We start from the raw sequence: 22,045 nt of genomic DNA on the forward strand, positions 1-22,045 counted from the left end.
AAAATTTAAACTTAAATACTAAATTACAAACAAATAACATTTTGGTTGACTAACTGCATTTTGGACACAGTAATCGTTAGACATTCCACAAATCCGACTTGTTTCCGTTTTGTTTATGTTTTATTTAGTATTTTAAGTTTATGGTTTTAAATCATTAAAAACTAAAATTTAAACTTAAATACTAAATTACAAACAAATAACACTTTGGTTGACTAACTGCATTTTGGATGCAGTAATCGTTAGACATTCCACAAATCCGACTTGTTTCCGTTTTGTTTATGTTTTATTTAGTATTTTAAGTTTATGGTTTTAAATTATTAAAAACTATATAAATCAAGTGAATACTTTAGTAATAAAATACTATACAAACGAAAAACACTACGGTCAACTAAATAGATTTTGGTTGCGGTGATCGTTAGACATTCCACAACTATTAGAAACTTAGACAAGTCCGACTTGTTTATATTTTCTTTATGTTTTATTTAGTATTTAAAGTTTGAGTAAATCAATAAAAACTAAACTTTATAAAATCAAAACTTAAACTGATATACTAAATACTAAATTTAAACTTGAACTTTAATATAATAAAGAACGAAAGAACTATTGAATATATACTGTAAAATATATATATAACAAAATCATAAATATTATATATTAATCAACAAGATAGCCAAAACACCTGAAGAAACTTACTTGCAATGTGATTTTAAAAACTTACTTGATCATGAAGCTAGAAGACCTCAGAGGATAATCATCCCAAAAGGGGTGATTTTAAAAACAAATTGAAAATCTCACATTTTTACCTGCAACTTCAAAAAGCTAATTAACTTAGATTTCCAAGCTAAAAAGCATTTCAAAAGAACACAAATTCAAAACAAAATGTTATATATAGTAGTGCGTCACTACATGATTCCATAACGTACGACGGCTAAGAGTTATATACTTGCACTTGCACCATGAAAAAAGTAAACTTTCTTTTCAACCAAAACAGTGTTTTCATAAGGTCTTCAGCAGTAGAGAAATAAGCTAACCATTATCAAAGGTTTACAAGTGAAACAATGTCAACAGCATAAAGCCAAAAAAAGACAATACACAATCATCCAACAAAATGATACAATACCAACAAAACGTTTCACCACATCCAAGCCTGTCCTGTATGTCATTCATCAAACGATAACAGCAAGAGCATGCTCGAATTCATATGACACGGGGACTGTAAGCACTGCCTCATACCACTCGACCTTCCCCCAAATCTCCTCACTGTTGGGCCTTTCAAGCGCAATCACCGCGCACCAAATTGTCTTGTACTTACCTTTACGAGGAGACACAAGACTGGCCCAAAAAGCAGCCATCTTTCCACCATAATCCACCAACTTCACATAGACATTCTTGCCAAACTTAGGTAGTAGTCCTTTCAAACCTTTCACATTTTTCCACAAACTCTGCTTAGTGTCATACCATCGGATAGCTCCACCATAACGGAACAAAACATTATCTATAGTGCAATTACAAGACCAACACCAACTCCGAGCCATCTGACAATCGACAAAGTCCAATCTACATTCCTCTAGATCATAAGCCATAGCCATCCTCCCAAACACCATGCAGAACTTTCCTTCAACACATGCGCTTATTGATAGACCACCCCAGTTTTGCCCCCAATAAGGAATGGGCATATGATCCCAAATTTGGGTCTTTGAGTCGAATATCTCGATCGGGTACAAGGAATCTGTATCCTCGTCTTGGTTGCCTCCAGCTACATAGATCTTTCCATCAATGACGGTAGCAAAAGTGTGTAACATTTCCCTCTTCATGCTTGGAGCTTCACGCAACGTGTGAGACCGGCAGTCTAGGACCAAGACTCTAGATGAAGGCACATTCTCATTCTCAATGTATCCGCCAAAGAAGTAGATATCAGAACCAACGGAAGCGTGACCTGACCAGTGCGCAAGAGGAGGATTTGGAACTGGGATTGGGATCAGAATGTTGCCCCTTGACTTCTTCGTCTTCTTAGTCTTCCTGGTGCCTTTAGTTAGGGTTCGATCAGGTTTGAGGCAGTGAGTGAACCAGAGAGGGTTACTATCAGGATTCCTCTCCTGTAAACACAGATAGAGACAGCTCTCGGTCCGGCCTAAGAGTGACCGAGTCTCGTAAAGCTCAGGTGATGCAATGAGAGATCGAAAGCTCTTGGATACGAGAGAGAGAATCGGGTAATACACTCTCGAGACGCGTGCGAAGATACTCAATAACATATCGTCAGGAAGTGACGGAATCGGCGTCGGCGGCGGTGAATGTGATAGCTTCTTTTTCTTAAGCGATGGTTTCTTCGTCGTCGTCGTCACCGTATTCCTCTTCCTCTTCGGGGAATACATTGGCGGAACTAAGAAATAAGCCGTTAAGCAACCAACCTCCCGATGTCTTCAGCTTCTTCTTCTCCGACTTGCAGAGAACAGACTCAGGTGAGAAATTTAGGGATTTCACTTCACTTCGCTGCTGTGAGTGTCGTCGAGCGCGTTTTACGTACTCTCTCAAACATGGGCTTAATAAATATAATGGGCCTCAAAATGCGAGTGAAAAAATCTAACATTAGACAATCCACCAAATTTTAACAGCCCAATAAAACATAAATAATCATTAACACGTTGCTAGAAAAAAAAAAGACTTCTTTGACTCTTTAGGTACAGAACATTTTAAAAAAAGGAAATACTATATTTTAAGGGGGTGTATTCAAACAATGATTTTAGAGGATTTGATGAGATTTAAGAAATTTAGAATTTTGATAGATTTTAGGGAAGTTGATATGATTTATAGTAAAATTCTTTCAAATCCCACCTAAAATTATGAGATTTAGATTTCTATATTTTTAACTAAACAAATCCTCTCAAATCCTCCAGAATCCCTATAACTTATTAAAATCCAAATCTACAAACTGTTTTGAATAACAGTGGATTTTAAAGTAGATTTTTAAATCATCAGTTCAATAACAGTGGATTTCAGAAGACTTTTACACAAATCACTTAAAATGTCAAGTTGAATACATTGTTTTTTTTTTTTCAACACCCTACTTTTTACATTTTAATACTCCACATCATCATTTCTTTCCTCCACCTAATAATTCAACATTCATTCTATTTTTATCATTTACAATGGTTTTGTTTAATAAAATTTAACACCTTACTTTATTTATTTTATTATTTTATTCTTATATGTTCAAATAAAATGAAACAAATCTTTATTTATAGAGTATGAAAAATAATAAATTTTGATGTAAAGCAAAATAAAATAAAAATTTGATTACTATAAAATAAATGATATCAAATACTCCCTCTGTCCCATAAAGATTGATGTTTCGAGATATTTTTTGTCCCACAAAGATTGATGTTTTGTAAGCTTCAAAAAGTAATCATTGAAAATATTTAAAATTTTGAATTGTTATTAGTTTAAAATTATATAATATCTTTTTAGTCAAAGAAAAAAAAATATATTTAAACTCAGTAATCATTGTTTTATTAAAATGTGTAATATCCCAAAACATCAATCTTTGTGGGACAGAAGGAGTAGTTATGATGAAAATTAAAGTATAAAGAATTTTTAACAACCAATAATAATGCATCATGTGTCTTAGTGGTCCCCATTTTTGTTTATTCAACATGGTTTAATCCACATAGATTTTTTTTTCATTTTTCAACACCCCCATTGTATGAATTCAACAGTTGAATTTATAATTCAACACCCCCATTGTATGAATTCAACAGTTGAATTTATTATTCAACACCCATTGTATGAATTCAACAGTTTAATTTATAATTCAACACCCCCATTGTACATAGTCTAAGGAGTTGCAAATTTTGGAAAGGCTTTTACTTTCATAATTTACCTTCCCGAAAAGCTGAAAGAAGCTTTGACCGCAAACTATAATAAATACTCGTCTCAACAAATGCTTCTCCTCCATAAACGAAGAGGAAGGAGAGGTTCCAAGACAAAGACATCCACATGATGAATTGTAAGCTGTTTTGTTTTTTTTCTTTCTAACAAATGCTTGTCCTCCAGTTTTATGGATGTTTTTATAACACTCAAGTTATATATTACGTTCGGTGATTCATTAACCTTTGGTTTGGTTCTCCATATATTGTAGCAATGTCGTTCGTTCGTACCGCGACGATCGCTCTTCTTATAATTATCGTGTTTCTACAAAATGTTGTGGCGGCTCAGAAAAGACAGCAAACCATTGTTACGTATCATGGTGCGGTTGCGACTGACGACGGACGGTGTTCTGAAATCGGGACGAATGTTCTTCGTCAAGGAGGAAACGCGATTGATGCATCGGTCGCTGCTGCTCTTTGTTTGGGCGTCGTGAGTGCAGCGTCTAGCGGTATTGGTGGTGGAGCGTTTGCAGTTATTAAGCTTGCTGATGGCAAGGAAATTGCTTATGACTCTAGAGAAACCGCTCCTCTAAGCGCCACTGAGGTAATTAACGTGATTTTACTAATAATGGTTTTTTCATTTCTCTTATCAAAATATGCGTGTCAGTAACGTTTCTGAATGTTAGACATTATTGATTGGTTGTGTTCTGTCGATATATATGTAGAATATGTATGGTGATAATCCCGAGAAAAAGAAGAAAGGAGCCTTGTCAGTAGGAGTCCCCGGGGAAGTTGCTGGTCTATACACGGCTTGGAAAGAACACGGGAAGTTACCTTGGAAGCAGTTAGTGAGTCCTGCAGAGAAAATTGCAGCTGATGGATTCAAGATTTCAAAATATCTCTATATGCAGATGAACGCGACTAGAAGTGATATTTTAGCGGATAAAGGTCTCTCTGAGGTATATGCTACAAACGGAGAGCTCAAGAAACCAGGGACTCTTTGCCATAACCCAAAACTGGCTTTTACTCTAAGCCAAATCGCTGAAAACGGTCCAAAAGCGTTTTACAATGGCACGGTTGGGGCCAACCTTGTAAGTGATATACAAAAAGCCGGTGGGATAATAACTATGAAAGATTTGCAGAATTATAAAGTGAAGGTTACAAAACCATTATCTGCGGATGTTCTTGGTTACCGACTACTCGGTATGCCTCCTCCATCATCCGGTGGCGCTGCAATGGTCCTTGTAAGTCCAAGTTTTTTTTCTGGCGAAAATTTCACATTTCATATGAAACCTATATTTATATGGCGAGTTTCTTGTTTGGTAGATTTTGAATATTCTTGCTCAATATGGTGTTCCATCGGGTGTTTCTGGCCCACTTGGTGTTCATCGACTAGTGGAGGCTCTCAAACATGCATTCGCGGTTAGGATGAACCTTGGGGATCCAGATTTCGTCCCTAATGTTAGTAAGGTTGTTTCAGATATGTTGTCTCCAAAGTTTGCACAAAACTTGAAGAGCAAGATTAACGACCAGAAAACCTTTGATCCTAAATATTACGGTGGCAAGTAAGTTTTTTTCTCAATAAGTTATAGACCACAGGTTTCTTTCTTCTGTATTAGGTGTTTTATCAAATTTTATTTCTCCAACTCCTAGATGGAATCAGATCAATGATCATGGCACGAGCCACTTATCGGTAATGGATGCAGAGAGGAATGTTGTTTCAATGACTAGTACAATCAACGGATACTTCGGGGCACACATGATTTCTCCGAGCACCGGAATGGTTCTAAACAACGAAATGGATGATTTCTCGATCCCGATGAAATCCAGAGGTGATCCAGATGTGCCGCCACCGGCACCGGCTAACTTCATTCGTCCCGGGAAACGACCTTTGTCCTCTATGACTCCCACCATTGTACTCAAGGCAAGAAAAAACCCTAATTCTTGTGGTACAAGTAACTTTGTATTTTAGTTCTATTTAAACGATGGGTTTTTGTTTTCTGTTTTGGTGTGCACAGGACGGTAAAGTAAAAGCCGCATTGGGTGCTAGCGGAGGAATGTACATCATCGCCGGTACAACAGAAGTTTTCTTGAATCATTTCTTCCTCAACATGGATCCTCTCTCTTCCGTTGCGGCTCCAAGAATCTACCACCAGGTTTTTATACCCTTGTGCCCAAAATGAGAAACTTTCTTCTTCGTTCATAACTAAAGCTTACCTTTGGTAACTTCTTTAATTTACAGCTAATTCCGAACAAAGCTCAGTATGAGAACTGGACAACAGTGTATAATGACCATTTCGAGATTCCCAAAGAGACAAGACTTGAGTTGGAGAAGAAAGGTCATGTCCTAGCGCCAATCGCAGGAGGAACGATTTCTCAGTTCATTGTGGTTCAAGAACCAGATAAAAGTTCGGGTGGAATGAGTAAGCTTGTGGCAGTAAGTGATCCAAGAAAAGGACGGTACCCTTCAGGATATTGATATTAGATTTGATTTCTATCTTCAATTATTGTTGCATCTTACCTGTGATATGAATATTAGCCTTTTATAATCTTTGAAACTAATAAATATATATTTTGTTTGCGACAGCATTTATCCTAATATTTTTCTTTAAATGCCATAATAATTAATATTGAATATATTGGAATTTAATTACTAACTTTAATGGCTATTGCATTAGTGGGGATTTGGTGCCTTCTTTTATTTGTATGTAAGCAAAAAAAATTGTCAATACTAATTAATAGATCCTAATCATATGCGTTGGTTGTTAACTTGTTATGGATGATAGCTCTATTAGCAACCAACCTCCCAATGTCTTCAGCCTCTTCTTGTATGATTTTATGAGATTTAGAAAATTTGGAATTCTGATAGCTTTTAGAGAAGTTGATATGATTTATGGTAAAATTCTTTCAAATCCCACCTAAAACAATGGGATTTGGATTTCTGTATTTTTAACTAAACAAATCCTTTAGAATCCCTAAAACTTATTAAAATCCAAATCCACAAACTATTTTGAATAACAGTGGATTTTAAAGTAAATTTTTAAATCATTAGTTCAATAACAGTGGATTTCATGAGACTTTTTAAAATTCATGATTGAATAACATAAGATTTGTAACTTACACAAATCATTTAAAATGCCAAGTTGAATACACCCCTCTTACAGATTTCACTTCACTTCGCTGCTGTGAGAGTCATCGAACGCATTTTACCTACTCGCTCAGGTTGCACGTGTGATATTCCACATGTTTTTGAAAGGACTTAATAAACATGATTACTGGTAAATTCTCTGAGAGTTGCTCAATATATAGTATTTTAATATTTATTATAAAGATTAATTAAAAAAATAATTTGGTCCATTAATAGCTGGCCAGCTGTATAGAAACGGTTCTACAGATGTTTGTGGGAGTAACGTTTCTATTTTCTCTCCTTATTTTTCTCATCCTCTCTCTTCTTTTATTAATATTTAATTATTATTAATTAAAGAGTAATTCAAAGAGAACCACCAGTGAAAAATCTAAAATTATCTCCTCTAAAAGATAATGGGCCTCGAAATACGAGTGAAAAATCTAAAATTACTAAATTAGAGAATCCACCAAATTTTAACAGTCCAATAATACACATACTCGGGCGAATCATCATCAATTCAAACAGTAACAGCAACAACATGCACCAATTCATATGATTTGGGAACTCTAAGCACAACATCGAACCACTCGGTCTTACCGCAAATCTCGTATTCATCGTGCCTTTCAATTGTAATCTCCGCGCACCAAACCATCTTGTTCTTTGAGCTACAAGGCACAAAAGTGTCCCACAAAACCGCCATCTTTTCACCGTAAGCCGCTAAGTTAACACGGCTATATGAGAGAAACTTGATCAGCCGTCCCAACCCCTTCAGTTTTCTCCAAAACCTTTTCTTATAGTCATACCATTTAAACTTCCTATCATTATCATTATAATAGAACAATATATTGTTTATCACACAATACGAAACCCATGTTCGACGACCCATATCGACCATATCCATTGCAATTGAGTCCCATCTACCTCCTTTGTCTTTCGGGTCGTAAGCCACATGACGTCCCGCACCTCCAAACAAGTGATATTTGCCTTCAAGCCCAACGCTCTTATATACAAGTCTCTCGCATCTCTCAGTGCCAGGACTTGCCACAGAGTCCCAAATTTGTGTCTTTGGGTCAAACACCTCTATACAATCCAATGAAGTGCAATCCTCGCAGCCTCCTGCTACATATATCTTCCCGTCAAGAACGGTCGCAGTAGGGTAGTTCCGTGCCATCCGCATGGGTGGAGCTTCACGCCACGTGTCACACTGACAATCCAAGACCGAGACGCTAGAGGATGGCGCATCATTTATAGGCCCTCCAATAGCGTAGATCTTAGAATCAACAGCGACCACACTGGACCAGTGAGCAGGAGGAGCATGGCGAGATAGGATCGGGACCAATAGATGACCGCCTGAGAAATTGGTTAGTTTCCGATCCGGAACCCGACAGAGAGTGTACCATCGGAGGTTAGAGTCGTTAAGTAACCTTAAGCACACATAAAGACAACTCTCGGTGCGACCGAGGATGGACCGAGTCTTGTAAAGCTCAGGTGAAGCAACGAGACTGCGGAAACTCTTGGAGACGAGGGAGAAGGTTGGGTAATACAATCTTGAAATGCGGCTTAGGGCGCTCAAAAGTATGTCGTCAGGAAGAATCAGATTCGTGACCGGCGAGAGCACCAATGGTAACGTCTCCTTCTGCTCGGACTGTGCCTTCTCGTCGTTCATGGCGACCGAAGGTTTAGTTGGAGACGACATGTCGACAAAATCGCCGCCGTTGCTTGTTTTCAAGATTTTCTTGTTTTCTTAGAACAAATCTACACTCTTGGTGTTTGCGTAGATTGATTTCTTTACAATACCTTTATTTCAATACATTATTCTTTTTGGAATTGTGACTTTTTCCACACCAAAAATAGAAAAATCATATAGAAAAAGAAAATGTTTTAGAGCAGTCGGAGAAGACTCGGTAAACTTTAACAGAGAGTCTAAAGATGCGCGTCTATTAATTTATTTATTAAACAAGTTTGACACGGTCAAGATGCAAACTATAAAAAAAAAAAACGGCAATAACATTTTTCGGTAGTGGTTATTAAACAAGTTTAACGTGGGCTCCTTTGTCGGGACGAATAGTAGTAGTAAAAGACTTTGCTGTCCAATGCAGAGAAAACTTAATTTTGTTTTAGTCCAATAAAAAAAAAGAAGACTTTATTAGGCAAGAAAAAACATTAATCCAAGTCAACTTTTTATAGTTCTTACTAAAAGGGGGAATCAAAAGATGTAGTTGAATGATACAAATTGAAAGTCTTGAACGTTTACCTGCTACGAATTTCCTGCAACTTCAAAAGTACGTATAGACATTTGGAATCTCTTTAGCCTTCAGATTAATATCAAATTGAATGTGTTGAGATTCCTAGAACGTGACTGCCCTGCATAACCTTTTGAGTGTGCCTATAAGTTACTTTGAACCTCTCTTATTTTGTAGAACAGCTTCATTGCTTTTACAAGTTTCAGGAGCCTGTTAATGATGCTAATCTCGTATAGGATATACATATGTAAGTTTCATAGATGGCTGATATTTAGCAAGCAGAACATACTGTCTAAATCAATTCTCAGAATCCTATGAAAGAAGATTGGCCAAACATAGCACCTGAAAAAAAAAAAAAAAACTTACTTGCAATGTGATTCATTGATCCTATAGCCAGCCATTAGACCTGAGATGAAATGATAAAATGGGACTATATTAGTTAAGTTGACAAGAAAACAGGTATAAATAAGGCTTAAAGGTTAAAATTGAAAACATAAAGTTTCAAACATTGAGAGAAACAGAATATAAAACCTTAACATTATATGAGAAACGATTAAGTTTAGAGACAGCATCGGCCCATTCAATTATCCCCCAAATATCGCCTCCCTCGCGTCTCTCCAAAGAAATCTCCGCACACCAAAGCTCCAACCGCTCAGTACGAGGGATATGCACTCTCAGGAAGACCACAAGGTTCCCTCGAGAATTGCTGCTCAGTCTGCTGAAACCATCTTCGGTCATGTGGAGCTTCCACGCGAGAGTCTCGTCCATAGCACAGTTGTTTGCTTTTAAAGCAAATACACACCACTGCACAACATCCAAACCCTTCACCTCCTTCCAATCCAACTCATCAGCTGGCTCACACCATAGTATTTTCCCGCGAGTACCACAACAGTATAACAGGTTCCCTATGGCACACCAGTCTTTTCTGTTTCCTCGCTGAGAATCCTGATTCCCTCTTCTCCATATACCTTCACGTGGCAGGTAGTAGAAGCTTTGTTCCTTCTCGTCCACGGCATAAACTTTACCTTCCATCACCACACTTTTGTCGATCACACTTGTGTTCTTTGGAATCTCCGGATCCTCAGGCATTGGCAAGGTGTCCCAAGTTTGTGTCTTCGGGTCGAACACCTCTGCCCAGTTGGAAGAATCAACTTCCTCGCAGCCTCCAAAGACGTAGATCTTACCGTCGACCACGTTCGCCGCTGGTGAAGCACGAGCCACTCTCATGGACCGGATACGGCTCCACGTGTGAGAAAGACAATCAAGAAACAAGACACTCGAAGTGGGGTTTCCGTCTATGAGTCCACCGATTACATAGATCCCCAAATCCAGCTTTACGAAAGACGACGATTCTGGAGGCTGATAAGGATGCGATGGGATCGGTCTCAGCCGCTGATTCACTGACTTGTTAACAGCGGCGTCATCTAGAGTAGGCCCTCTACGGCGGAGGATTAACCAGCGTGGAGTTGGGGCAGGAGGAATGCTTAAGCAGACATAGTAGTACTCCTCGGTACAACCCATTAGCTCACGCGTGCGGAAGAGCTCAGGGGAAACCACGAGAGAGCGGTGGCTCTTGGAGGTCAGAGACAAGGCCGCGCTGTCCAATCTCGAGAGGCGGGATAAGCAGTTCAGAGAAAGATCGAGTGGCAACAACGACAGAGACAGAGACGCCTCCTTCTTACTCCTTTTATTGTGTCGTGTTACTTCATTAGACATCGTTAAGGTAGTACTTCACAAAAAGCTCTGTTTCTTGCACTTCACAAAAAGCTCTGTTTCGTATTAATTAGTTTTGATTGATGGATCTAGCGAATTATATCCTTATGCGACTGTTGGTTCTCTGCCTTGTCGATGAATGTAGTGTTCTCAATAATACCAATCGCATGCAATGCAAGAAGCTCTTTTATTATGAAGATTGTCCTAGACCTACTTGGAAAAGCTCTTTTTAAAAAGTTTTACAACTCCTACTGTATTTTATTTTTTATTTTATTATTTTATTATTTTATAAATAAAAAAAACTGGATAATTCAATGTATCAAAACCCATTACTGTATCTAAAAAAAATTCCTAAATATTCTTTTGATTGAGTTACTGTATTGATTATTTGGAAACCAACCTTCAACTCCTTGTAGCAATCAGTGTTGTTGTTTCCAAATATATTACATGATTATAGTTTTTAGATTTAGATTTATTGATAATAAATAGTAAAAAAAAAAAAAAATTGTTTCAAGGATTTCGTTCCGAAGCAGGTATATTCCTCGTGGTCGTGACGGGCAAGGATAGCATTTTTGGTAACTTGTTTATAAGATTAAAACATCTGAAGAAACTAAATATTTTCTTTATTTAGCGCTCCGAAGTAATATTTTGATTTGCACAAAAGAAAAAGTAAATAGAAAGGAATTTGAGGATTTACACAATCTCTCTACAAAGTTAATAGATTGCAAACATCAGATTCTTTTAGTTAGAAAAATTTAATCTAATACTAAAGAAAGATATATTAAAATATATACTTTAACTTAAAGCAGTACTATATCAAGAAAATTTTTAATGGATATTTGATATGTTCATAAAAGATAAAGTAAAAAAAAAAAGAGAGCATAAATTTAATTTTACTTTATCTTCACCAAAAAAAAAAAGATAAAGTAAAAAAAAAAAAGAGAGCATAAATTTTGGTTGACCAAAAAAATTAATTGGGTAATTTTAGTTCTCTCTATTCAACTCTCTCTCTCTCTATATATATATATATTTCAAAGGTTACATTCTAAAACTCATAATATTAAAAGTGAAAAAAAAAAATCAAAATGTATAAAGCAGTGGTTTGTTTGTTTACTTTGATTGTTCTCTTGTTTTCTGGATCATCAAACACAACATTAGCCCAAATAGCATATATTCTGAGAAATTATAGTGTGTTTTCTTACAGGGTGAAACGATACATTGTTGGGATGTTACGGCTATTATAGAGATCAAATTGAAGCGAATATATACCTCAACCAAAAGGAGTCTTTTGAATTTTTTTTACTTTATAACATAATTGATCATTATTACATTGTTGTTTCGATATATTATAAACATAAAATAAACAGCTGAAGAGGGTAATATGGGATGAAAAGGCCATCAGATAGATCAAAACTGCAGTGAGAGAATTTCAAAGCGTGCACCTGACCTACCAACAGGCATCGACTCCACCAAATCCTAAAGACGATCATATTGAAAGCTTCTTAATTCTTATTATGATGTGTTGACATTTTTAGTTCAGTTGCGGAATAAAAGCCACATATATTCACAATTAATGTTTATTTTATATTCTCACGTATACAATATCATTTATCATCAAAACCCAAAAACCTATAGTAATATTTTATTGTGAAAGGTCAACTAATGAAGAGATACGTCTATGACATCTCATTAATTTAAACTGAAACTGAAATTATTGTAACCAAACAACTAATAGAATAAATTTCATCAATAAGATATTTTTTTTTTTTTTTGACAACATCAATAAGATCTTTTGCAAGAAAAATAGTGAGATTGATATGATTAATTTTTTATTGATAAAGGGAAAAAGGGATTGACTTTAATAAGATCGTTTTATCTCCAAGAAAACTAGAACGTTAGAACAAGATTTTTTTTTTATCTCCAAGCAGCATCTGCGTCGTTTGACCGTCTCTAACGGTAAGAGTCTGAGCAGACGATGACTTGGACCGTTCTTCGAAACTAACAGATAATACATCAAAATTCAAAAGAGTTGGAGACGACTTTTTCTCGTCAGAGAAAACTTGATTACCATTATTCTATAAATGCGTACATCTTCTCGCCAAATGAAATAAAATATCATTTTCTAAAAATTAATACAAATCGTCATATACGTTATAAACGATTTCTAGATTGTAGAACTAATTATTTTAAACAAAACGAAAATGTATCACCGTTTAACTTGGTTTGTTGCTTTGATTATTCTATTGTTCGTTGGCTCATCAAACATTGCTTCCGCTCGGATTCCATACAAGTCCTCCTCCATGACAAGTAAGTTTCTAGTTATTTTTATAAACTTTATTCATCTCTATTCTCAAACCAAACTAAAGTTGTTTATTTTCTTATTAATATATTCATTAATGTAAAGTTCGTTTCGGAAAAGGGTGCATGCATGTTCCTTGTATATCTTACATCTTCTAGGATATCTACTACTGTGAAAATGATATAACCTTCCTCATCTACGTTGAACCAAATAATTATTGTGACACATATTTTCTGCACACGGACGATGAAGATCATATATAGCTTGCCTATGCTGAGTCTAATTAGAGATACTAATCTTAAATATTCAAAAATACTGATGGTTGTTAATTTGTACTAATTGTACGAGAAGGAAAAGAAGAAGGGGTTTGGGAAAAAATGATGATCAGAGAAATCAAGATTAACGTTGGAGGAAGTAATTCAAAACAAGCACGTCAAAAAAATGTACCAGCACCTCCAGGCGCCAAGATGTAGTGACAATTTATACATGGTTGCTTCCAAGTTCCAAGTATCAATATATTTAAATAATGAATTAATTCTTAGAATTATCCTAAAATGTTACTATATAACGTCGATAGCCGCCGATCCGGGCATTTATACATGCACGTTAAATTAATTAAAACCAAGAAGAAAAAAATTAATCAAACTCTTACAAAGAAAAAGCTAAGCTCGGGTCCATTATTACCTTCAGGACTCAACATATAAAAAGTCTCTGAATCTTTAGACCCAATAACTCTCTCAAAATAAGCTCTCATATACGCCATTTCGCCGTCGGATCCTTCTAACTCCGAGTTTCCCGGCAATACTCCGGCGCCCATAGACACCGGACGTAACAACTCCATCACGTTGAGATCTTCTTCGCTCGCTTCTCGTCTTACACCGTAGCCTGTCTTCTCTCCTTTACAATACATTGTCCACAACGGTTCTTCCAAAATATCCGTATTCTTCTCTGTTTTGTTATTGTTATTATCTGATCGAGGTTGCTTCTCAGTCTCGAGAGCGATTCTCACCATTCCCAAGCTAAGCTCTTTTTGAAGCGTCGTGGTTTGCATGGCGAGCTCGACGACTAAAGAAGGTAAACATTTAGGGTTTTCTTGAATCGAGAGACTTACACGGCCTTTACGGTATCCGAATAACGTCCCGGTGATTCTTGACGTGTTGTGGTGCGGGTCCGGTAAGCCTAAACCGGGATGGATAACCGGGATTTTGCATGCTACTACGGATGGTGTTGTAAAGATTGGGAAAGAGCGAAACACGGTGCGTATGACTCGGAAAACATTTGTTCTGTTTTTCTTCTTTTTTGAAGATGGTGGCTCGAGGAGAATATGTTGACGTGGCGGCGTGGCAGATGGAGACAGAGAAGGTGATGGAGACGAATGAGGGGTTGAAGAGGAGGAAGAAGAAGGAGAAGAAGAAGTTGTAGCCATTGGATTTGATGGTTCTAGCATTAGACGACGATCGTGTACGGCGAAGAAAGAAGGAATAAATCTTTCTTCGACGACCGACGACGACTAAATGAACCAACGTCCTCCTTGGAACAAATGTAGTCTTGTGTTTTTAGCTCTCTATCTATTCCTCCTCTTCTTTGAATAGACTTTTTTGTTTTGTTTTGTCTCCTACCAATCTTTATCCTTGAATTTGATTTTCTTTTTTCCTCCTAAATTTCGTTTTTGTTAATTTCTTTTTTAAGAAAAAGTTGATTAGAGATTTCAATGGTTGTCGTGATAAGGTGAAAATCGAAGCTATAACTGCAAACACCAAACCACATTTTTATGGTTGTAGCGAATAGTGGTAAAAACTAGCAAGCATTATGAGCATATTACGAAGTATACTAGAAATACATTTATTGTAGCGAATAGTACAACAGGATCCGTGGCGCAATGGTAGCGCGTCTGACTCCAGATCAGAAGGTTGCGTGTTCGATTCACGTCGGGTTCAAAATCCCGAAGATTTGATCCTTATTTTTTTATTTTTGTGTATTTACAGAAACGAGCCCAATTAATTTTCCGTCTTCACTAAATTTAATTTACAGAAACGATCCAACTAGTTTTTCTTCTTCTCTGATTGTACCCTTAATTTTGTTTTTCAATTATTTCCGACTTCTCTTAATTTTATTTACAGAAACGATCCAACTAGTTTTTCTTCTTCTCTGATTGTACCCTTAATTTTGTTGTCCTGTCTGTAAAACCCTTATCCACCATTAAAGGATTAGAAGAAAAAACAAAAAACACGACTCCTCGTACTCTCTCACTCAATCAACCAGAAAAATGTCCATAGACTTCATGTTGACATCGCCATCATCACTGAGATTCTCCGATTTCATCTCTTCGTTTCCCCAAGAAACCAACCACAGATGGCTTCGTTTCTCATTGAATCTCAGCGATGCGAGGAGGCCGACGAAGACGAGGATAACTTGCGGTGCGATTTCGTCAAGGAGGAGACTTGCTGAGAGAGAGAGCGCGGAGAGAGAGAATAGAGTTCTTGTTCGGAGTCTGATGTCGAGGATCAGTGACAGAGAGCCATTGGTGAAGACCCTTGACAAGTATGTGAAAGTCGTTAGAGGTGAGCACTGTTTCATCCTCTTTGAAGAACTTGGCAAAACCGACAAGTGGCTCCAATGCCTTGAGGTTTGGCTCCGATTCTGGATTTTGTGTTTTCAATTTCAGCTTCTGGGTCTATAAAAAGATTGGATTTTTATCAAGTTTGCTCATTGGTAGATTCATAAGCTCTGTTTTGTGTAAATTTCTTATTCTTAACTTGCTGGTGATTCTTCTGTAGGTGTTCAGGTGGATGCAGAAACAGAGGTGGTACATCGCAGATAATGGAGTCTACTCGAAATTGATATCCGTAATGGGCAAAAAGGGTCAAACCAGGATGGCAATGTGGCTATTTTCCGAGATGAAAAACAGTGGGTGTCGTCCTGATGCTTCTGTTTACAACGCCCTCATAACAGCTCATCTTCATACACGGGACAAGGCAAAAGCTTTAGAGAAAGTTCGTGGATACTTTGATAGAATGAAAGGGATGGAACGGTGTCAGCCCAACGTTGTGACTTATAATATCCTCTTGAGGGCTTTTGCTCAATCCGGTAAAGTGGACGAAGTTAATGCTTTGTTTAAAGACTTGGATATGAGTCCAGTTTCTCCTGACGTTTACACTTTTAACGGTGTTATGGATGCGTATGGGAAAAACGGGATGATTAAGGAGATGGAATCTGTGCTTACTCGTATGAGGAGTCATGAGTGTAAGCCAGACATCATTACCTTTAATTTGCTTATTGACTCGTATGGTAAGAAGCAAGAGTTTGAGAAGATGGAACAGACTTTTAAGAGTTTAATGCGGTCCAAGGAGAAGCCAACTCTGCCTACATTCAATTCAATGATTATAAATTATGGGAAAGCTCATCTGATAGATAAGGCGGAATGGGTTTTCAAGAAGATGAATGATATGAGCTACATGCCGAGTTTTATCACATATGAGTGCATGATTATGATGTACGGTTACTGTGGCTCTGTTTCCAGAGCTAGGGAAATATTTGAGGAGGTTGTTGAATCAGAGATGGTGTTGAAAGCGTCAACACTAAATGCCATGCTTGAAGTTTACTGTGTTAATGGTCTTCACATGGAAGCAGATAAGCTTTTCCATAATGCAAGTGCTTTTCGAGTTCATCCAGATGCATCGACGTATAGGTTTCTATATAAGGCATTTACCAAGGCAGATATGAAGGAGCATGTCCAAATTCTGGTGAAGAAAATGGAGAAAGATGGGATTGTACCTAATAAGAAGTTCTTCTTGGAAGCCCTTGAAGTTTTCGGGTCAAGACTACCTGGTTCGGATTCTGAAAACAGGAAATCAACTCGTTCAAGCAGGCCACGAGACAGTCGTAAGGACGTCGTGGGAGAAATTTGACTGAGTTGCAAGATAAAGATGTAACAAAACCGAACAAACTCTAAGCTGGATGTGAATCTGATTGTACTGCACTCCACCCTGAATCATGGTTAGTGTTCTTTATTTGATACCCATTTGATGACTCCACTGTCAAAGCTACAGTTCCAGTTCGGTTGATTATTTTGTGATTGAGACTAATTGCGATGTTGTCATACAATTTCAGAACAAGCATGTTTGGAACATAATTTTATCAGACTTGTTGAAGATTGCAGAGAAAAACTGCAGAAAAAACTATTTGAAGAACTTAAGTGGACATGAGAAAGTTTCCAGGTATAATCAAGAAGAGCAGCCAGTATTTTCTTCAGATCCAGATGACAAAATGGGAAGATCAAAGAGAAGAAAGAACTATTCACTTGTCTTGTAATTAATTGGTAAACTGTAACTAAAAAGTTCAATCTATTTATAAACAAAACGTTTATGGTTGTGTTGTTCTAAAGACTTCAATTACCATAGTATGCGAAAGAACACAGATAACAAATATATCGCCGCATTTTTGGAATCTGAGTAGATCCTACAACTTGAAGAGTAAACCATCACAATCCAAAAGTGTCTGAATCTATGAAGCTCTTCAACTGTTTTCCTCTGCAAAATCAGTTGATGCACATAAGAATGCATGTTATGACTGAACTCATTGGATGGAGCAAGAACAGAGAACGACAGTGATCTATAAACATACCATTTATAGCTCCAATGTTGTGGTCTTCTTTGTAGACCCCCAAAGGAGAGCCATGCACAGAGAGCATCATCTCTCCATGTTTTGGTAGCCTCCGAGTCTTTGGTGTCATTCCAAAAGAGAGTCTCTGCCCACTTACCTGAAAAAATTACAAGTATCATAGTAGAGTCTCTGCTTATATGTACAAAATCTATCACTGAAACAAACATAGCTCATTCTGCAACAGAAAATATAACTGATCAATTCCGACACATAAACTGATTTATTTCTCTCTGGATCAATGTTAAAACAAAAACTTGAAGGAAAAAGACATGCCAAAGAACCAAACAGAGAAACGTACGAGATAACTGCATCAAGATAGAAGACAGTCATAAAATACATACCCCAGGAGTCTGAAAAGCAGCATGGCTTGCAAGCATATGGTTGTCAGATGTCCCCTGGAAAACCTAAAAACCCAAGAGAAATGAACAAATTAGAGTCTTCTACGACCTGCCCTGAAGTAGTGTTGCATAATTTTGGAACGCAGAAGATCAATACAAGGTTAACAAAATAAATAAAAAGAGTCCAGATTACGGTTTACTGTAATCTACACATCACTAAAACAAACAAGTAAAAGCTGGCTATACAGTGCACTAGCTCAGTTGGGTGAAAAGCCTGAAAAACTAACTAAAGCAAATGACAAATCTGGACTAAATGTTCAATCTTTGCTACAATCCCCTATTCTAATAGGCATAAGTATCCACCAGATTCCAGGAAACCACCAGAAAAATGGCAAGAAGACAAAGATATAAGACCGCCCTGAAGTAGTTTTGTATAATTTTGGAACGCAGAAGATAAATACAAGGTTGACATAATACAAAAGAGTCCAGACTACGGTTTACTGTAACCTACACATAACTAATACAAACAAGTAAAGACTGGCTATACAGTACACTACTCAATTGGATGAAAGCCTGAAAAACTGATTAAAGCAAATGACACATTCACTAAATGTTCTATCTTTGCTACAATCCCCAATTCTAATACGCAAATAAACATCTATCAGATTCCAGGAAACCGCCAAGAAGATATAAACTTACAAGATTATCGAGCTGTGGGTTATCAGTACCTAACAGGCTTGCTTTCACTGCCACCAAAAGTCAAAAGTTTTTAACACCAGAACAAAATCTCAAAATCTCAAAAATACTCAAAACCCATTTCACTGCCTACCGTTATCAGGTAAATCATAGCAGCCACCAAGAGAAGGCCTATTAGTGTATAAACCCATTGACAAGCGTTTAAGAATAGAATAATTCATGTCAACAACGCCATCCGAAGAATCACCATTTTTGTCTTTCCACTTCAACTCAATCTCCCCAGTTTCTTCGTTTCTCGATATAGACAAATCCGGAAGATTCTCTTTGAAGAAGTCCAACACAGGTGTATCGAGCTGTTCTTTAGTAAAATATGAACGGAGCAACCTCAATGCAGTTAAAGTTTGTTCAATCTCAACATCACGGATCGCCCTAATCGCAGCGATTTGTCTTTCAACTACACAAATTGTATATACCCCCAAAAAAATCAGATTTGAAAAGATCAAAATTAACCCTAAAAAATTCGATTTGGAATGAATTTCAGATACCTTCTTCGTCGACGAAGTCTTCTTTCTTCTCTTCTCTTCGAATTCGCTTGTTGTCATCGTCCTTATCTTCTTCAGTGGGTTTGACACACTCCTTTGCTTTTCTCTTCGGCATTATAGATGATTTCTTCTAAACAACTAGAGGCTCAATTCGATTCGAGGACCAATTTGAAATTTCTTTAAATCGCAATCTGCAAAAAAATTAGAACAATTTTGAAATTCGAGATGAATTCGAAACCCTAAAAACAAAAAAATCCCCAAAATCAAAAGCTTTCGAATAGTAACTGGGCGGGAATTAATTAATTAGACTTAAGTGAAACAATGTTTGGCAGATCCACTACGAAATTACGAGTCTACACCATAATTGTAATAATTCTAATGGGCTCACCAATGTCCACATAACATTTTGAAATAGAGGCCCACAATGATTTTACCAATAATAAAGTGTGTGGTGAGGGGAAAAAGGAAATCGATTTTTTCATGAAAACAAAATTAAAAAAAGAACATAGTGTTGTGAAACACTTAGTGGACTCAATAGACCGGCCCATGTACTAAGCTATGGAGTCTCGGTCCATAGGCTTTACTCAGTCCATACAGCTTCGGCCCATTGGCCGAAGCCTTACTCGGCCCTTAATCCTTAAGTCGGTTTAACCCTAGACATTGTACTCTACTATATATATGCATGTAATCCTTGGGAATTATCAATAAGAATCACAAAAGCTTTATCCCTAAACTCTACTTTCATAACACGTTATCAGCACGAGTCTCTAACCCTAAAACCCTAATAGGCAGCCGCCGATCCTTCTTCCCTAAACACCCTAAAACCGCCTCTTGTTCTTTCTCCTTCTTCGAGAATCTCTTGATCTCGAAGTTCTGTCCGATACACAAGCATCCTTAGCTTGTGATCGAGTTTCTATTAAAACCCTATCGAGGTTTATAGTTACTAGGCTCGGGGGTGAGTTCGCGCGCAAGGAGCTGTTCGCGGTTCGTGGTTCGTGGGAAGCAAGTTCGTGGTCCGTGGAAGCAGTTCAAGGTTCGAGGTTCGTGATATCTGAGGTCTTTAGCTCCCAGATCCTATCCAGTCAGAACCCTAAGGTGTTAAGGTAAACAAAGTTCAAACCTTCTCAAAACCCTATAATCGAACTTGAACTTAAAACTATGGAACCCTAAAACATCCAAGTATACAATCTAACAAACCTTGAATCCTATAAATCCTAAGACTTAAAAATCGGTTGATTAGGATTGTTAGATTGATTGACAATTGCACCTTATACATCAAGCTTTGAAATCCGATTTTGGTTGATTTAAATTGTTTAAAGTCGCTTGATTATTTGTGTTGCATAAGAACCTAGAATTAAATTGTTAGAAGCATAGAAGAGATTTAATCTAACTGTTCTAGGATGATAGACTTGGATTGTTCATGCATCATATAATTAAATCGGACCATGATAGTATATTGGAGAATTGGCCGCATGAACTAGAATTGTGTTCTAGGATTGAATCCGATAAAGTGGAATTATTTTGTTAAATTTCCATAATTGTGAGATCATGAATTCGGAATTAAAATATTGATCATGATAAGTCTCTAAATTAATTTAGCAATTATCCAAAGTTTTAAAGAGACTAAATCCTAGAGTAAAAAGGAAACTTAAGAAAAAGGAAATCCTACTTGAAATTGTTGCATGCATTAGCCTATTTGCTTTTGTTGTCTTGCATGCATGAATTTAAACCAAAAACCAAATATAACAAGGCATGGTCGGTCTCAAATATCGCATGGCCTAAGACATGGTTCGATCTCAAATATCGCATGTCCTAATGATTGAGTGCATGGTTCGATCTCAAATATCGCATGCTAATATTCGGATGTTTATTTCTGTTGTATGCAGACGGCAAGCCTTAAGAGCTTAGACTATCCAGTCTTGAATGCTTCTGGTGACAATTACTTGCTATGGGCAATGAACACTAAGATCAACTTGAAGTCAAAGGACTTGTACGAGTGTGTCGAAGAGGGTAACAAGACCTCGGACAAGAATAAGAACAAGTGTATCCAGCATATGCATCACCACATTGCTGAGAGTCTCAAGAACCAGTACCTATTTATTGAGGACCCCTTCGACCTTTGGACAACGCTTAAACGGCGATATGGGCACCAAAAGACGGTGCTCCTTCCAAAGGCCGAGTATGAGTGGAAACACCTAAGGATCCAGGACTTCAAAACCCTGGACGAGTATAACTCTGAGCTTTTTAGGATTGTCTCAGTCCTTAGGCTGTGTGGTACGGTGGTTACAGAGAAGGAGCTAATTGATAAGACTTTGTCTACCTTTAGCCCTAATAACATGGTTCTTCAGCAACAATACCGGCAAACAAAGTATACCAAGTATGGGGCACTCAATGAGGTGTTACTGCTAGCTGAGCAGAACAATGAGCTGTTGCTGATGAATAGTGCTATGAGACCTCCTGGTACAGCCCCATTACCAGAAGCACACAAAGTGGATGCGGGAAAGAAAAGTTCTGCAGAGCCTAAGGAGCCTAAAGAGCCCAAAGAGACCAACTACGTCCATA

The 22,045-nt window shown here is 37.3% G+C and overlaps 4 protein-coding genes, 1 non-coding gene and 3 pseudogenes across 10 annotated transcripts; 3 read left to right on the top strand and 5 right to left on the bottom strand.

The window, feature by feature from the left end:
• Nucleotides 1-957: 957 nt before the first annotated feature.
• Nucleotides 958-2,515, bottom strand: LOC104729274 (F-box/kelch-repeat protein At4g39570 pseudogene; annotated as a pseudogene). The gene has a single exon (XR_015573995.1). The product of XR_015573995.1 is annotated as an F-box/kelch-repeat protein At4g39570 pseudogene (transcript).
• Nucleotides 2,516-3,790: 1,275 nt separating this feature from the next.
• On the top strand, nt 3,791-6,449 carry LOC104729275 (glutathione hydrolase 2). The gene is made up of 7 exons (XM_019233800.2): nt 3,791-4,003; nt 4,136-4,467; nt 4,589-5,107; nt 5,190-5,428; nt 5,517-5,787; nt 5,882-6,019; nt 6,106-6,449. Exons 1-7 carry the CDS (start codon nt 3,994-3,996, stop codon nt 6,340-6,342), a joined length of 1,746 nt encoding a protein of 581 aa, XP_019089345.1. The 5' UTR covers nt 3,791-3,993; the 3' UTR covers nt 6,343-6,449.
• Nucleotides 6,450-7,406: 957 nt separating this feature from the next.
• On the bottom strand, nt 7,407-8,848 carry LOC104729277 (F-box/kelch-repeat protein At4g39580 pseudogene; annotated as a pseudogene). Its single transcript, XR_015574262.1, has one exon. The product of XR_015574262.1 is annotated as an F-box/kelch-repeat protein At4g39580 pseudogene (transcript).
• A 576-nt stretch (nt 8,849-9,424) lies between these two features.
• On the bottom strand, nt 9,425-11,101 carry LOC104729278 (putative F-box/kelch-repeat protein At3g24610). 2 transcript variants are annotated; one of them, XM_010448209.3, is made up of 2 exons: nt 9,765-11,101; nt 9,425-9,639 (listed from the first exon to the last, which is right to left on the bottom strand). In XM_010448209.3, exons 1-2 carry the CDS (start codon nt 10,947-10,949, stop codon nt 9,634-9,636), a joined length of 1,191 nt encoding a protein of 396 aa, XP_010446511.1. In that variant the 5' UTR covers nt 10,950-11,101; the 3' UTR covers nt 9,425-9,633. The 2 variants fall into 2 exon arrangements, with proteins under 2 accessions (XP_010446511.1, XP_087334912.1); XM_087478786.1 differs by lacking the exon at nt 9,425-9,639 and having other exon boundaries at nt 9,735-11,083.
• A 2,645-nt stretch (nt 11,102-13,746) lies between these two features.
• On the bottom strand, nt 13,747-14,903 carry LOC104729279 (protein MIZU-KUSSEI 1-like). The gene has a single exon (XM_010448211.3). The coding sequence runs from the start codon at nt 14,690-14,692 to the stop codon at nt 13,886-13,888; it is 807 nt and encodes a 268-aa protein (XP_010446513.1). The 5' UTR covers nt 14,693-14,903; the 3' UTR covers nt 13,747-13,885.
• A 207-nt stretch (nt 14,904-15,110) lies between these two features.
• On the top strand, nt 15,111-15,182 carry TRNAW-CCA (transfer RNA tryptophan (anticodon CCA)). The gene has a single exon. It is a non-coding gene; the product is annotated as a tRNA-Trp (tRNA).
• Nucleotides 15,183-15,448: 266 nt separating this feature from the next.
• LOC104729281 (pentatricopeptide repeat-containing protein At4g39620, chloroplastic-like) lies at nt 15,449-17,628 on the top strand (annotated as a pseudogene). The gene is made up of 3 exons (XR_015575084.1): nt 15,449-15,871; nt 16,023-17,173; nt 17,356-17,628. The product of XR_015575084.1 is annotated as a pentatricopeptide repeat-containing protein At4g39620, chloroplastic-like (transcript).
• Nucleotides 17,526-19,811, bottom strand: LOC104729280 (uncharacterized). Of its 2 annotated transcripts, XM_087479337.1 has the most exons (7): nt 19,769-19,811; nt 19,487-19,674; nt 19,075-19,395; nt 18,945-18,991; nt 18,249-18,311; nt 17,869-18,004; nt 17,526-17,774 (listed from the first exon to the last, which is right to left on the bottom strand). In XM_087479337.1, the coding sequence occupies exons 2-7, from the start codon at nt 19,596-19,598 to the stop codon at nt 17,761-17,763; spliced, it is 693 nt and encodes a 230-aa protein (XP_087335463.1). In that variant the 5' UTR covers nt 19,599-19,674; nt 19,769-19,811; the 3' UTR covers nt 17,526-17,760. The 2 variants fall into 2 exon arrangements, with proteins under 2 accessions (XP_087335463.1, XP_010446515.2); XM_010448213.3 differs by lacking the exon at nt 19,769-19,811 and having other exon boundaries at nt 19,487-19,765.
• Between the last annotated feature and the right edge of the window lie 2,234 nt (nt 19,812-22,045).

Source organism: Camelina sativa, chromosome 12, assembly GCF_030686135.1.
Source record: "Camelina sativa cultivar CO46 ecotype springtype chromosome 12, ASM3068613v1".
Classification (NCBI taxonomy): Eukaryota; Viridiplantae; Streptophyta; class Magnoliopsida; order Brassicales; family Brassicaceae; genus Camelina; species Camelina sativa.